Here is a 16,681-nt window from a genome sequence, read left to right as displayed (position 1 = left end):
CAGGTGGAATCTTTACCAGCTTAGCCACAAAGGAATCCATTTATAGTTAACTGTAAAATAATGGTTATAGTCCTTGTATTGTAAAGTATGTCCTTGTAGCTTATTTTATACATAATAGTTTGTACTTCTTAATTCTCTCCTCCTATATTGCCCCTCCCTCTTACCTTTCCCCACTGGTAACCACTAGTTCTCTGTATGACATCTTCCTTTTTTTAAGCCAGGGATGAAGGAAGTTTTTATAGCAAGAAATTTTATGAATGTTCATGAGTGCTTGTATTTTGGACACATTTCTGAAGAGTTTAGTTGGCATAGCTTGTGTTCTGAGGGAAGGTAGGTTACTTCCAGAGATCCTAGTTAATAAAATATTCTCAAAGTTCTGTCAACATATACAAAACAGAGGTCCCTATTTGGTGTATAGCAGGAGAAAAGTTGTGATTTAACAACTTAGGAATGATTTTAGAAGTATGGCTTTTAAAATAAACTCAAAGTTTAACAGACAGATATCCTAAGACCTTTTCACTATGTTTTGTTTTTTTGTTTGTGTGTGGAATTCTCATAATATTTCATCCAAAGTTTCATTTTTAAGTGTTTTAACCCGAATTTGGGGTTATGACCAAAGAGCTGTGAATTCAGTTTAGAGGTCTCAACCACATTGGGTGTGATTTGGTTTGATTTGTTGAACTAGACTAAAATTATTAGAGTGAATTTAGAGTAATAAAAGTGAATGATCATGACTGTTGTTTCAATTATACATATGTTTTTGTGTATACTACATTCTGTATTTATTACTGTGGATTGTGGCCAAAAAATTTAGAAAGCTACTCATTTTTCAAGTTTCTTTTAATACTTTAGATATATAATCCACACCTACTTATTGAGCTATCAAGATACAAAGGATGAAAATAAAAAGTCTCAACAGTTTAAAAATATCAGTGCATGCACACACACTCAGTCACGCCCAACTTTATGTGACCCTGTGGACTGTAGCCTGCCAGGCTTCTCTGCCCGTGGGATTCTCCAGGCAAGAATACTGGAGTGGCTTGCCATGTCCTCCTCCAGGGAATTTTCCTGACCCAAGGATTGAACCCAGGTCTCCCACATTGCAGGCAGATTCTTTACCGCTGAGGCACCAAGGAAGCCCCCCAAATGTCAGTGACCCAAGGGATTTTACAAGGGAGCATTCCCCGTTACCACTGGAGTGGTAGCCATTCCCTTATCAGGGGATCTTCCTGACCTAGGAATTAAACCCAGGTCTCCTGCATTGCTTCCCTGATAGCTCAATTGGTAAAGAATCCGCCTGCAGTGTGGGAGCCCTGGGTTTTGATCTCTGGGTTGAGAAGATCCCCTGGAGAAGGGAAAGGCTACCCACTCCAGTATTCTGGCCTGGAGAATTCCATAGACAGTCCATGGGGTTGCAGGGTTGGACACGACCGAGCCGCTTTCACTTTCACTTTCCCTCCTGCATTGCAGGCAGATTCTTTACCAACTGAGCCACCAGGAAGCCCCATAGATTGTTAAATGAGTGGTATAGATACTACCTACCATCTGTTGAGGGCTCAGTATGTGCCAGCAGTATGCTAAAGGCTTTATATTTGTTATTTCATTTGATTTTCACAATTAACTATAGGTACATTTATTATCTCAGCTTCCCTGGTAGCTCAAACGGTAAAGCATTTGCCTGCAGTGCGGGAGACCTGGGTTCGATGCCCCGTTCGGGAAGATGCCCTGGAGATGGAAATGGCAACCCACTCCAGTACTCTTGCCTGGAACATTCCATGGATGGAGGAGCCTGGTAGGCTACAGTCCATGGGATTGCAAAGAGTCGAACATAACTGAGCAGTTTCACTGACTGACATTTATTCAGTTTTACCTTTGAAGAAATGAATCTTAGGTTATTATGTAACAGGCAATTTGCTTGCTGACCACAAGGCTTTTGCTCTTAACCATATGTCCAGAGTAAGGAAAGCTGCCCTGGGCTGTGTCACCTGGGAAAACTGCAGCTGAGCCTTGAGATAGGATTTGATTAGGTAAGGAAGAATTTGGAGGAAGATGTTTAATGTGTGAGAACAGAGGTGGGGCAGATTGAGCACATGTGTTAGTCTGTACTCAGACCGTCATATTGAATTGGTCAGTTGTCTGTCCCTCTCTCTAGGCTGCATGCTGTAGGGCCGTTTGTTACTTATTTATGTGTGCATTGCCTGTTGCCATCCATGTCTGGCTCTTAAATGATAGTTAAACGTTTTGAGAAATGAATGCCGCTTATCTATGCGTCAAGAGAAGCAACTGAGAGAAAAGTAGAGGCATCATTAGGTGTTAATAGTGAATGACTTTACTAGAGATTGTTGTGTCAATTTGAGTAAGTTGTAGAGGACATAACTCTGACATATAATATGCTGAAACTCCAGTGTTATTCAGCCTGTGGTAGGTGGGGGTAAAGAGGAGAGTAAACCTCGGGTCTCTTTGTTCCTTTAGTGCCTTCCATCAGAGGTATTATGCTACACTTGATAAAGATGACAGACCTGGCTTTCAGGGTTTTGGAAACCTACTCTCAGTGTGTTTTAAACCAGTTTGTTTAACTTGGTCAGATATTTATTGTCAGTTTGAAGGTTTTTTGGTTTTTTGTTTTAAAAATAGAACTAGCCCTGGAGGAGCTACAATACTTAAGTCGTCGTATTTCTCAAGGTATACTTGTATGTTCAGTCAGTTGCAAAAAAAAGGTTCTCAGTGTTCACCTTGTTTCATCTCTGGTTAAATATTAGTGATGCAGAGGCCTCTGCCACCACATTTTATAGGCATTGAACAGTGGTTTGAGCTTCCGTTAAGTAAAAAAAAATAATAAGTAGTAAACAATATCTATATTATCATTACATTTGTGTTTTTGAAAAGTATATACATATGTACATTTGTATATAAATAAAGTCAGGAAGGATATTATCTAGGCTATTAACAGTCATAGGCAACAGTTTTCAAATTTGTATGCTTGCTGTACTATTTGAATCATTTAAATAAGTATATATTGCTTTCCTGATAAAATAATAATTTCCCCCTCCCCAGTAATATTTTCCTCTCAGTTCTCAAGGAGGCAACTTATAGTTGGTTAAAAAAATAAAGGAAAGAAGATGTATAGGTTTGTTGTCCTATCCACATGTTTCCAGCATGGTTCAGTATAGATGTTGAAGGAACATTGTCTTATAATCTATAACTTAACTCATTGTTTATTTTCTGAGTTGCCCCCCCCTTTTTTAAGGTATTATTTTTTTATATTTTTTAAAGGCAAATTATCTTAAGATATGTTTAGCCTCACAAGAAATAAAATTGAAACATTTAATTAGTGTTATATTTTTAATTATTTAAGTAGATTTTAAAAAACATAAATTATGCTCCCGTCAGTCTGCTTAGGTACTGCTGCTGCTGCTGCTAAATCGCTTCATTCATGTCCAGCTCTGCGACACCAAGATGACAGCCCACCAGGCTCTGCCGTCCTTGGGGGTCTCCAGTCAAGAACACTGGAGTGGGTTGCCATTTCCTTCTCCAGTGCATGAAAGTGAAAAGTGAAAGTGAAGTCGCTCAGTCATGTCGACTCTTAGCGACCTCATGGACTGCAGCCTACCAGGCTCCTCCGTCCATGGGATTCTCCAGGCAAGAGTACTGGAGTGGGGTGTCATTGGTGCAGTGGTTCTCAAACATAGTGAGACATCTGGGAAACTTACAAGAAAACAGCTGGTACCTGGAGCCCCATTCTAGCATAGTTAAATCAAAGAACGGCTTTCAAGCCCATTAATCAATTATCTATGCCCATAGCCTTGTGAGGAAACCCAAGTTTCATACACATGCACTGAAGATTAAATGACTTGCCCATGAGACTGACATAGAGCAGTTTGAATTCTTAGCAAACTTGTTGAACCATTTTGTTCATGCTTGCTTGGCTATTGTGTTGAAATACATAACTATTCTCTCTATCCAGAGTTGATTATAATGTTGGGAGTTGCAAAGCAACTTAACATGGAAACGAAAGACACCCTCCACTGTAGATAGCACCTTTGTTGCCTTCGTCCCAGGCAGCAGTCACTTGGAATTAACATCCTTATTTGGTTGTTTGTGATAATCTATTCCTTTTCTTGATCCTCAGTTTGACTTTTTTGAAGGGGAACTAGAACAAGTAATGTTCTTTTGGCTGTGTCTTCTTTTTTTTTTTTAAATTTTTAATCGCTTTACAATGTTGTATTGTTTTCTCTTGTACAACAATATGAATCAACCATAAATATATGTTTATCCCCTCCCTCTTGCACCTCCCTCCCACCTCACCTTGTCACAGAAAGTTGCTTTTCTGTGTTCCTTTACCTAGAGCTGTCTTTTGTGCCTTTTACCACCTCTTTCCCCAACTGCTCAGATTATACTGAACTTTAGTTCCCTATTCAGAGTCATGACAGCTCTCTAATCTTTCAAGATTGGGTTCAATAATGACTTATATATAATGAAACTTTTGGTTAAAAAAAATCACAAAATTCTAATGATAAACTGCATTTATGCCCCTCCTTCAGTATATTATTTAGTTTTCTGGTAAATGTCTCCTTACATCTGATTTTGAGTTCTTGACCTAAAGGAACAATTTGGGTCATACTGTACATGTTATTTGTTCTAGAAATGCTTAAAAAAATTTTTTTTAAATATAAATTTATTTTAATTGGAGGTTAATTACTTTGCAGTATTGTATTGGTTTTGCCATACATCAGCATGAATCTGCCACAGGTATACCCGTGTTCCCCATCCTGAACCCCCCTCCCTCCTCCCTCCCCATACCATCCCTCTGGGTCTTCTCAGTGCACCAGCCCCAAGCATCCAGTATCATACATTGAACCTGGACTGGCTTGAATAAATACATAATTGAGTGAAAAGAGGAGAGGTGGGTTTATGAGAAAACCTTTCATTTTATCTGTTCATTTACTGTTTCTAGCAGTGAGAAGCTATATCTACATTTTTGACGTAATGCATTTCAGGACTTAGTCATGGAATGAAGTCAAAGTAATTCTCCATCCTCTAGATTTATCTGATAATTTTACCTTTTAAAATTTTTTCTATTTCGTGGCACCTTAGGAACAGGGATTCCCTGGTGGCCCAGATGGTAAAGAACCCGCCTTCAATGCAGGAGACCTGGGTTTGATCCCTGGGTTGGGAAGATCCCCTGGAGAAGGGAACGGCTTCAGTATTCTGGCCTGGAGAATGCCATGGACAGAGGAATCTGGCAGGCTGCAAAGAGTCCACGGGGTTGCAAAGAGTTGGACATGACTGAGCGACTTGCACTTAGGAACAGAAGAGAAAGACTGGAGCTGATATAGTGTAGAGATAGTATATATATTTATTTTTTTGGTAGAGGGAGGAGTTGAAGTTACTGTATGAAATAAGTTAATTTTGGAGTTGGTCAAGGATTTCATTGGTCATCTTAGTTTTCCTGGCTGTAAAGTACTTGTTGTTTAGCCCTAGCTGTCAGGTATTAAAACACATTAAAAAAAATTCCTGTTGTCTACATTTTTTTTTTTTTTGCAATTGTGGGTGTCTCTTTAAAATTTTTTTATTGGAGTATAGTCTGTTTACACTGTTGGGTTAGTTTCAGTTGTACAGCAAAGTAAGTTGTACATATATTCACTCTTTTTTAGATTCTTTAGATTCTTCCTTTTAGATTCTTTTCCCATTATAGAGTATTGAGTAGAATTCCCTGTTATGCCTCACTTTTTATTCAAATGTTTTACATTTTAGTACAGTTTTTATTGTGTTAAAATTAACTCTTGCACTTTTCTTTAGAGATATTTCTAATTAATCATTTGTTGGTATTATGAATGGAGCAGTATTTCTTCAACTATTGTTCTTTTTTGTTTGGGAGCCATACACTGCTGACTTTTAAAAAAACTGTTCTGCAAATTTTCTTATATAGTCTAAAAGTGGTTTTTTAGTTGATTGTTTCAGGGCTCCCTGGTGGCTTAGATGATAAAGAATCGCCTTGCCATGCAGGAGATGCAGGTTTGATCCCTGGATTGGGAAGATCCCCTGGAGAAAGGGAACGGCAGCCCACTCCTGTATTCTTGCCTGGAGAATTCCATGGACAGAGGAGCCTGGCAGGCTACAGTCCGTGGAGTCCCAGAGAGTTGGACATGACTGAGCGACTAACACTTTCAGATGTTTTAGATATAATTATAGCACTGACGTCGTACTATTCTGCCTTTCCTGAAACAGTTATCATTATTTTTGTTTCTAGTTTACTCTTTCATCTGGATTCAGAATAATGCTGATTGATAACAGTAAGAATAGTCATTATTGACTGAATATGATTTTAAAGGAAGTACCTCATGGAGGAGTCTACCTTAAGTCTGAAAGTGATTATTTAATTGACTCATATGCATGCTTTTAAATGATTTGGTTTCTTTTTGTTACACTTGGTTAATATTTTCTAATTTACATTTTATTATAATCAGACTCAGGCCAATGTAATATCCACGTTAGAATTAAGTAAAGTTTTGTTTGTAGTTTATTTTACAACCAGTGTTTATAGGTGTTCCACAAAAAGCTCGAAAAAAAGGCATAGTTTCTGTAAGCTTACAAATTTTATTTGTGTCTTTTAAAGTCAGTTTTATTAATTACATAATTCTAATTACATTTCCACTTCTGCTTTAGTGGAAGTCAGATTGAAGTGGTAAAGACACACAGTAATTGATTTTGTTGCTGTTCTTCAGCACATAAAGTTTAATTTTCTGTTTCAGGACTGTATAATAGTCGGTATTGTATAATTGTATCAGGAGACGAGTAACCTCCGATGTTCTTTTTTTGTGATGTTAGTGGCCATCCTGCGTCTGTTATAGATGGCAAAATGGTGATACCTTTTATTATTTATGAACTTAAACATCTTTCACAGTTAAATTATTGTGATTTATGATCTCATTTTTGCCTGGTGAGAACAACTTGACTCCTGTGCTCTTATTTATTTAAAAAATTGCGTTGGCCACTGTGCTGCTTGTGAAATCTTACTTCCCCCACCAGGAATTGAACTTGGACCACAGCAGTGAAAGCGCTGAATCCTAACCAGTGGACCTCCAAGGAATCTCTCCTGTGCTGTTTTAAATGGGACTTGAGTAGTCTTTGATAAAGGGTTTTTTAATTAAGATAATAGTAGAAATGCAGAAATATTAATTACCTAGTTATAAGCATTATACAACAGAAGGTGATATGAAATATTTTTACATGTTAATTTTAATTGTAATAGATAATGCCTGTTTCCTTTAAAACAGTTTGCTTAAACAGAGGTATACAGAAGAATATGAGTCAGTTTGACCATCAAGAAGTAATATTTTATAATGTTTGCTTTATTTTTTAATCCTAACGCATGAATGTTTCCTTTTGTTTAGTTACGTATTGTGAATGTTTTGTATCATGATATTTTATATGATACTACATTTGATGTCCATAAAATTCTTTGAAAACAATTTTAAATGACTGCACTGTAGTCTAAAGGCATAAACCACAATTTAACAGATCATTCCTTTATCAGACTTTTAGGGTTTTTTTTCAGGAAATATTTATTATTGCAAATGTGCATTGAAAAGATTTTTGGTATTTTGACTTTGATATTCTGAATTTTTATTTAGGGCGTATTGCTGGATGTGATTTTTTTTTTTTTTAAATCATCCACAAATGCTTTTAAGTACTTTCAATGACAGTATTTAAATTCTGGCTTTTAAAATTTCAAGTTTCATTTTTTGTCTTTTAAGTAGGACTACCCAAAGTAAAGCACTTACTTAAGATTAAATTTCTTTGCCAAATGTCTTATATATTTTATAATAACACAGTCTTAATATTGCTTTGAAATGATGTTAATTTTACTTTTATTTGTGGATATATTTAGAACCTTAGAAACCAAATGATTGCCTTGAAGAAAAATAATTGATGAATGACAAAGCCTGTATTGAAAACCAATTATTTTTAGCCTCTAGTTAAGCTCTAATTCTTAGTTCATGTCAATAGTACTGTATAATATTATACTTTACTTAAATTTTCTAGAAATACATAGTAGACTTATCTTCAGGATGTATAGTAGAAAAGGCCGTGACAGCATTGTACATTTGATTATATAGTGACTGTTCCTGGTATGCCACTGTCTTTACTTGAGATTAAAAAGTAAAGCGTTTTACTAATAACACTATAAGGTTGTGAGGAGGAAGCAGTTGAAAAGTGCTTCTGTATTTTACTGTTTTTTCCTCCTGTGGGAGGATGGAACCTAATGACTTATCATCTATATATTCTGGATAGTTTAAGAAAATATCCTATTTGAAAATTCAACCATGACTGTTATTAAGGTTTTGAAGTATTTTAATAGAAATTTTTAGTCCTAAAATTTAATGTGCAAATTAATTGGGAAAAGGGAATGGACTGTCTCTAAATACACTAAAGTAGAATTTTTGAATAAATATAAAGAAAAAACTAGAGTAGTTTTAAGTGACGACTCTCGGTCTCCACTCTGAATATTTTTTTAAAATTTCCTTTTTCAAGAATGAAAAAAGAAGCAGCTTTATTGCATTTACCACTCCCAGTATTTTTGATGCACTAGTTTTGTTGGGCTTCCCTGGTGGCTCAAATGGTAAAAAATCTGCCTGCAATGCAGGAGACTTGAGTTCTATCCCTGGATTGGGAGGATTCCCTGGAGAAAGGGAATGGCAACTCACTCCAGTATTCTTGCCTGGAGAATCCCATGGACAGAGGAACCTGGCAGGTACAATCCATGGGGTTGCAAAGAGTTGGACACAACTGAGTGATTAACACATACCGTTTTAAGTAATGTGCGTTTTAAACAGTCTTATGTCTAGTGAACATTTATGAGGTGATGTCAGGTTTTTCCAGAGTGGCTGTAAAAACTGGTTTTGCCCTATTCTCACCAAAACTGGTTATTGTGAGCTTTTTAATTTCAGCCAGTATGGTGGTGTGAAGTGGTACCCTATTGTAGTTTTAATTTGCATTTACTGATGAGTGATGATGTTGAATGCCGTTTCACATGCTCGTCAGTCATCTGGATGTTGGCTTTCCAGAAGTGCCTACCTGAGTCTTTTGCCCATTAAAAAAAAAATTTGTTTGTGCTATTTCTTATTGACTGGTAGGAGTTCTGATGCAGTTTGAGTGAGTGCTTTATCAGGTCGCACAGAGTCGGACACGACTGAAGTGACTTAGCAGCAGCAGCAGCAGCTTCAGATAGATATGTGTTCCAAATATCTGATTCCAAATATCTTTCACTTTTCATGGTATTTAATTGTGAATAGAAGTTCCTGATTTTAATGAAGACCAGTTAACTTTCTCCTTTTAGTACTTCTGTGCTTTTCAGAAGTAGCATTCTTGGGCTGTGTTTTGAGAAATGCTGAGACAGGAATTACTTTCTGGTTGGGAAGAACTATTTGCTGTTAACAGGGGAAATAAGTTTCTGAGTAATCCCCCTAAAGTTTTTGGTTTTGTTGGCAGTCCTAGCTCCTCTAAGGATTCCCCTGTTGGTCTCTTCATAGTATTGAATTTTGGAGTTTATGAATTTTATGTCCTTTATTTTTACACAATTTATATACTACAGCAAAAGCGATGTGCTTGTAGGTAGATTATTTCAATGGTTTAGAGCAGTGTTTCTCCAGTTTTTCCGCAGAAATATCTTGGCCACAGGGGAGAGTAAGTGCCTGACCACAGGGGCACTGGGAGCGCTGACAAGGCCTGAGGCAGCCACTGGAAACAAGAAGTGTTTCTTTGGAAAATTCTGTTTTATCTTTAAGATAAATGCTGTTTCTTATGGTTTGTTTTCATTTGAAGGTAGCATTTAAATGATTGTAGCTTTTACTCCCAGAGAAGGCAATGGCACCCCACTCCAGTACTCCTACCTGGAAAATCCCACGGACGGAGGAGCCTGGTGGGCTGCCGTCCATTGGGTTGCGAAGAGTCGGACACGAATGAGCAACTTCACTTTCACTTTTCACTTTCATGCATTGGAGAAGGAAATGGGAACTCACTCCAGTGTTCTTGCCTGGAGAATCCCAGGGACGGGGGAGCCTGGTGGGCTGCCATCTGTGGGGTCGCACAGAGTCGGACACGACTGAAGTGACTTAGCAGCAGCAGCAGCAGCAGCAGCTTCAGCAGCTTTTACTCCTCAATTTAGAGTGAAATTGAGGGAGACTTCAGGAGTTTGTACCATGCTTTTCAGCAGTTTGAAGTACCTCTGGCAGCCCTGGGCTTAAGGTCTTTGTGTATTGTCTTCATTAGCCCAGTTACTTTCCCTGGCGTAAGTGCTTAAGAAACATTCACTGAAAGGTAAAACAACATCTCTGGTCTCGTTGCTGCTCACCCTATACTGGTTAATTGACTAGTAGTAAGGTGAGATCATGGGATTATACCTTGGATGGACAGACAAGAGCTGAATAAATATGCAGCAGCCTGAGAAAATAAAGAGTGCTTTTACTGAACCAAGAGTTTTGAGGATTTTCTAGAAAAAGAAAAACAATTATTCTCATTTTAGAAGTTAAACATGAGTTTAATTTGATCATAGTTAACGGGAAAGTGCTAAAGATCATATAAGGAATATTAATGCTCTTTTCTGTGATTTGTGTATTTGTCTGTGGAACAGTCTTCCTGAAAGGAATTTATGATTTTAGGCATCCAGTAAAAGTTATAAGTTTAAGTTTGGTTTCTAAGTAGTTAATCCTTAACTATGCCATGGTCATTCTTGCTTTTTGGGACACTTTTTCCTTCATTTTGCTTATAGTTGATACCTTTGATTACATTGAGTCTGTAAAGTTAATAAAAAAGAATGAAAACATACAATTTTGAGATTAAAAACTATACTTTTTGTAGCAATTTAATTTTATTATAGTTATGAGTCTAGAAACAAATAGTTCAAATTAGATAATTTGCTGTATTGTTTCAGATTCTTAGTAAGCCTGCATCAAAGATTTTGTGGTTAAAACAGTAAACTTTTATGTCTATACTCTTTTCTTCTGTTTTATTGTGTTTTGATATGGTGTTTTAAATTAGTTTCAGTAAGTCCGTAAATAGGTTGTTATTGAATGAGCATTGTTTAATAAGGGAAAGGTCCGGAGGGATTCTTTTCAGGTTATTGTGGCATAAGACCATACAACAGTAAAGCAGCAGTGTTATAATTGGTCATTAGAATTTTTTTTTCCCAAACTTTAAACTCTTTATTTTCTATTGGGGTATAGTCAATCAACAGTGTAGTGGTTGTTTCAGGTCAACAGCAGAGGGACTCAGCCATACGTACACATATACCCATTCTCCCCCAAACTCCACTCCCGTCTAGGCTGGCAGATAACTTTGAGCACAGTTCCACGTGCTTATACAGCAGGTCCTTTGATTATGCATTTTGAATATAGCAATGTGTTCATGACCTTCCCGAAGGCCCTGACTATCCCTACCCCTCCCCACAACCATAAGTTCATTTTTTTGTCTGTGAGTCTTTCTGTTTATAAGTTCATTTGTATCAGTTTTTTTTTTTTTTTTTGAAATCCCACATACAAGAGATGTCATACACGATTTCTCCTCTGACTGACTTCCCTCAGGATGCTCTCTAGGTCCAGTGTGTTGCTGCAGCAGTGTTACTCCATCCTTTTTAATGACTGACTTCCCTCAGGATGACTCTCTAGGTCCACCGTGTTGCTGCAGCAGCGTTACTCCATCCTTTTTAATGGCTGAGTGATACTCCATTGTGTATATGTGCCACGTCTTTATCCATTCCTCTGCTGATGAACATTTAAGTTGCTGCAATGAACACTGGACTGCATGTATCCTTTCAGATGATGTTTTTCTCTGCATACATGCCCAGGAAGGGGATTGCAGGTCATTAAAGGTTGATGAGAATTCAGTTATCATTAGAGGTTTCTTGTCAATAAAATACTTATTTGGTAATCTCTCAGTTAAAATCCAGCGTAAATCTTTCCTGCACAGTGATGAGTGGATACAAAATAACATCGAAGACATTTGAAATTAAAGTGTAGCAATACATGTTTTTAATTGTGGCTAGCTCTTAAATTTACCCTCTTAACAATTTTTAAGTGTACTGTGTGGTATTGTTAAGTGTGTGTACATTGTTATGCCACAGATCTCTAGGACTTTTTCATCTTGTATGACTGAAACCCTGTTATCTCCTTATCTCTACCTTCCCAGCCCCTGGCAACCAACATTCTGTGTCTGTGAATTTGATTACTTTAGATATTACATATAAGTGATAATCATCCAGTATTTGACTTTTTTTGATGTCTTATTTCACTTAGCATAATGTCCTCAAGGTGCATCTATGTTTTAGCATATGATGGCTTTCTTCTTAAAGGCTGAATAATATTCCTACACACATACATATGTGTCTATGTACACACACACATATATCTATCTGTTGATGGACATTTATATTACTTCTGCACCTTGGGCATGTGACTAATGCCTCAATGAACAAACATATGTCACCATATTTATTTTTAAAGTCTGTATCAATTTTTCTCTTGTAGATATATTCGACTTTATGGGAGAAAATTTAGCAAAGAAGATCATGTTCTTTTTATCAAGTTATTATATGAGCTGGTATCAATTCCAAAACTGGAAATCAGCATGATGCAGGGATTTGCCCGTCTCTTGATCAACTTATTAAAGTAAGTCCATTTGTTGTAATTTCTGGTAAGATTTTTTTCTTCAAGATTTTAGGGAATGAGGAGAGCCAAGTGTTCTTTGGTAAGACCAAGTCCCAGGTTACCATTTTGGAGAAAGATTGCAGAAGACTTTATCATAAGTTTAAACTACATGTGTTAATTTACCTTTTAATTAAAATTCTTTTTCCTCCATGAAGCCTTCTCTTCTCTAGCACACAGTGAACTATATGTTGTCTGATTGTTTCATTTATACTAATTAGCTTCCCTTATGTAAGTTGTAAGATCCTTGCAAAGACAGGGATCATTTATTCTTTTCCTTATCCTGGACACACAGCACAATTCCAAAACCAGGGAGTACTCTATAGATAGTACGGGAAAGTATGAAACTCATCTACAGTAATGGTGGCACAAACTGTAATGCCTCTTTTTTGTTTTTTTAGTTAATTAATTTAATTGGAGGCTAATTACTTTACAGCATCGTAGGGGTTTTCGCCATGCATTGACATGGATCAGCCATGGGTGTCCATGTCCTTATAGGGTTCAGGTCCCCTACCCTGACCCCCCTCTTGCCTCCCTCCCCATCCCACCCCTCAGCGTTGTCCCAGTGCACCAGCTTTGAGTGCCCTGTTTCATGCAACAAACTTGGACTGCTGATCTATTTCACATACGATATTATACATTTCAATGCTATTATCTCAAATCATCCCACCCTCGCCTTCTGCCACAGAGTCCAAAAGTCTGTTCTTTATATCTGTGTCTCTTTTGCTGTCTCACATATAGGGTCATTGTTACCATCTTTCTAAATTCCTTATATATGCATTAATATACTGTATTGGTGTTTTTCTTTCTGACTTACTTCACTCTGTATAATAGGCTCCAGTTTCATCCACCTCATTAGAACTGATTCAAAGGCGTTCTTTTTAATAGCTGAGTAATATTCCACTGTGTTTATGTACCGCAACTTTCTTATCCACTCGTCTGCCAGTGGACATCTAGGTTGCTTCCATGTCCTAGCTATTGTAAACAGTGCTGTGATGAACTTTGGGATACCTGTGTCTCTTTCAGTTCTGGTTTCCTCGGTGTGTATGCCCATCAGTGAGATTGCTGGGTCATACGGCAGTTCTGTTTCCAGTTTTTTAAGGAATCTCCACACTGTTCTCCATAGTGGCTGTGTAATGCCTCTTTTTATGTGGTGCCCTTTGAGGTTTGAGCAGCAGCAAAAGTCCTGTGCGTTGTTCTTCCTACTGACGTGTTTTACCAGCGAACGGCTGAGGATGGCGGAAAGCAAAACCCATTGTGATGACCGCAGCATTTAGCAACTGCCTTCCCTGTATAGTGTGTGTAATGTGCACACTCTTTCTTTAATTAGGAAAAAGGAACTTCTTTCAAGAGATGATTTGGAGTTACCTTGGCGACCACTTTATGACATGGTGGAAAGAATATTATATTCCAAGACAGAACACCTGGGATTAAATTGGTTCCCTAAGTAAGTATTTCCATTTAAAGTACTTTTGGGAGAGCACTTTTGGGGCTTGACTTTAGTTGAGAAATGTTGGATTACTTGAGATAAGCAAGCAGATATACATTTTAATATGCTCATTTCTATGTAACTTGACTCCTAAAACAATTTATTGCCCTCTTGAAATTAAAAGACACTCCTTGGAAGAAAAGGTATGACCAACCTAGACAGCATATTAAAAAGCAGAGACATTACTTTGCCAACAAAGGTCTGTCTAGTCAAAGCAGTAGTTTTACCAGTAGTCATGTATGGACTGCTGGAGAGTTGGACTATAAAAAAAGCTGAGTGCCAAAGAATTGATGCTTTTGAACTGTGGTGTTGGAGAAGACTCTTGAGAGTCCCTTGGACTGCAAGGAGATCCAACCAGTCCATCCTAAAGGAGATCAGTCCTGAATATTCATTGGAAGGACTGATGCTGAAGCTGAAACTCCAATACTTTGGCCACCTCATGTGAACAACTGATTCATTGGAGAAGATCCTGATTCTGGGACAGATTGGAGGTGGGAAGAGAAGGGGATGACAGAATGAAATGGTTGGGTGGCATCACTGACTCAATGGACTTGAGTTTGAATAAGCTCTGGGAGTTGGTGATGGACAGGGAGGCCTGGTGTGCTGCAGTCCATGGGATTGCAAAGAGTTGGATATGACTGAGCCACTGAACTGAACTGAACTTATATCTGAAACTGCAGTTAAGAATTTCCCACCACTGTATCTCTTAACAACTAAAGTTCATCAGCATACTGGCCAAAGAAAACTAGAGATTTTTGTTTGAAGTCTAGTCTTTTGTCACTGAAAGTAATGCACATCTGGCATTCTTCATAGTATATCCACGTGTGTTTTAATTCTTCAGCTAAAATGAATGCTTCAAAAAGAGGAGCTTTGCCTGTTCCAGGGGGACCCACATCCCAGAGCACACATACTTACAGTTAAAGAAGCATCAGTTTCAGTGAATGACTCTTCTTAGAGGACGGTCAAATATGCTCCTTGGTTTATACAATTTCCTAGCAATGTTTAGACATTCCAAGATGATAAATCTCTGGGTGTTTTTGGCTTCTTGTGCATACATCCTGACTCTTCCAGATCTCTCATTTTATGTTTTATTTGGAACCTTTACAGAGTACAGTGTGATGATCTGTCCTTTTTTGAATAATAGTGATTTCAGACTTGACTGCACAGTGTCATTTTTCCCTGTTAACAATTTGTCCAGTTGTGATCTACCCCTTTAATTTCTTAATCTTTGCATGTTTGACTTGAATTTGTAACTGAGGTTTATTTTTAGGAAATCTTCTCTTCAACTTTTAATAGCTATTTCCTTTTATTATCTAGAGTAGTTTGTTATATATATATGTACTAATTTCCTGAAGAGCATCATTTTATATGCCTGTATTATTTTTCCTTTCTCTCGTTTATAAATTAGTCTTTAAACATTTACTTCTGTCTTTTTTCTCTCAGTCCTAGACATGTTTACTTGCGTACCCAGGTCAGTTCATTTAATTATTAGGCTTCACTTAAGTCAGCAGTCTTAAGTGAATTTATTTGGAAAATGACGGCAAATGGCACACTCTACAAGATATTCAGGTCATAGGTAAATAGTGAAATGATTTAATGAAAAGAGTAAATAAATATAGGTAACTGTGAACTTAGGCCCTAACTGTTTTTGGACAGTGCTAACAAATATAATGGTCAGAAGGCATTTATTTCCTGAAGACTCTGTGTGTTAAAACAAAGAAACCCATTTCAGTGATAAAAATGGCAAAACCTGTCATAAAACTAAATGGTAAAATGTCCAAATGTGTTTTTACTAATATTTATTATGAAAACCCAAAATTTAACGTGAAGGATTACTTTTGAGTTTTATTTCTGCTGGAGGGAGCGTGGCACAGACTGGATGGACTAGACCTTAAAATATGAGCCCATTGAACTTGTGATTAGAATCACCATTTCAAAGATTTCAGAAACCTTTAATCTGTGTTCAAATCAGTTATCTTTCTGAAATTTTCCTGGCTGATTTTTTGACTACCTCTGAAAGTGTTTGATAAATCATGTGGGAGAGAAAGCAATTCCGCCAGCAATTTCTCCTTTTTCAGTAGTTCTTTTACTTGCTTCTTTATAACCAAGTGTCATACCTCCTGTCCTGACAGGTGTAACTTTCCAGAGGCAGCCATTTTTTTTTTTTTTTTAAGTATTATATGGTTATTCATGAATACCTGTGGCTTTCCTCTTCAGCCACTGTTTTCCTGGAATTTTGTTAAAGCTTATAACTGTTACTGTTAATTATTGTTTGTAGTTCTTCCCATTCATCTTGATACTAATTACCAAATTATTTCCTTAACTTCACATTATCCCTGCTGTTACGGAAACTTTTCCTTAAAAGTTTCACCCTAACTGTTCTTGGTATTTTGAAGAGACCTCGAGTCTTTGCCGAAATCTTTTGCTTTAAAGCCATGACTCTTGACTCAAATAGACTCAGAAACTCCTGTTGTATTCTATAGATAACTAT

The 16,681-nt window shown here is 37.3% G+C and overlaps 1 protein-coding gene across 1 annotated transcript in view; it reads left to right on the top strand.

The window, feature by feature from the left end:
• Positions 1–16,681, top strand: part of PSME4 (proteasome activator subunit 4) — a 96,151-nt gene that overhangs the window by 8,794 nt on the left and 70,676 nt on the right. The window contains exons 2-3 of the mRNA XM_040224830.1: positions 12,525–12,665; positions 14,032–14,148. Coding sequence (XP_040080764.1) covers positions 12,525–12,665; positions 14,032–14,148 — 258 coding nt within the window. The remainder of the gene's footprint in view (positions 1–12,524; positions 12,666–14,031; positions 14,149–16,681) is intronic.

The sequence above is a fragment of the Oryx dammah genome, unplaced genomic scaffold, assembly GCF_014754425.2.
Source record: "Oryx dammah isolate SB20612 unplaced genomic scaffold, SCBI_Odam_1.1 HiC_scaffold_25, whole genome shotgun sequence".
In the NCBI taxonomy this organism is placed as follows: Eukaryota; Metazoa; Chordata; class Mammalia; order Artiodactyla; family Bovidae; genus Oryx; species Oryx dammah.
The sequence above is the reverse complement of the archived record's forward strand: the minus strand, read 5'-3'. Positions and strand labels throughout refer to the sequence as shown.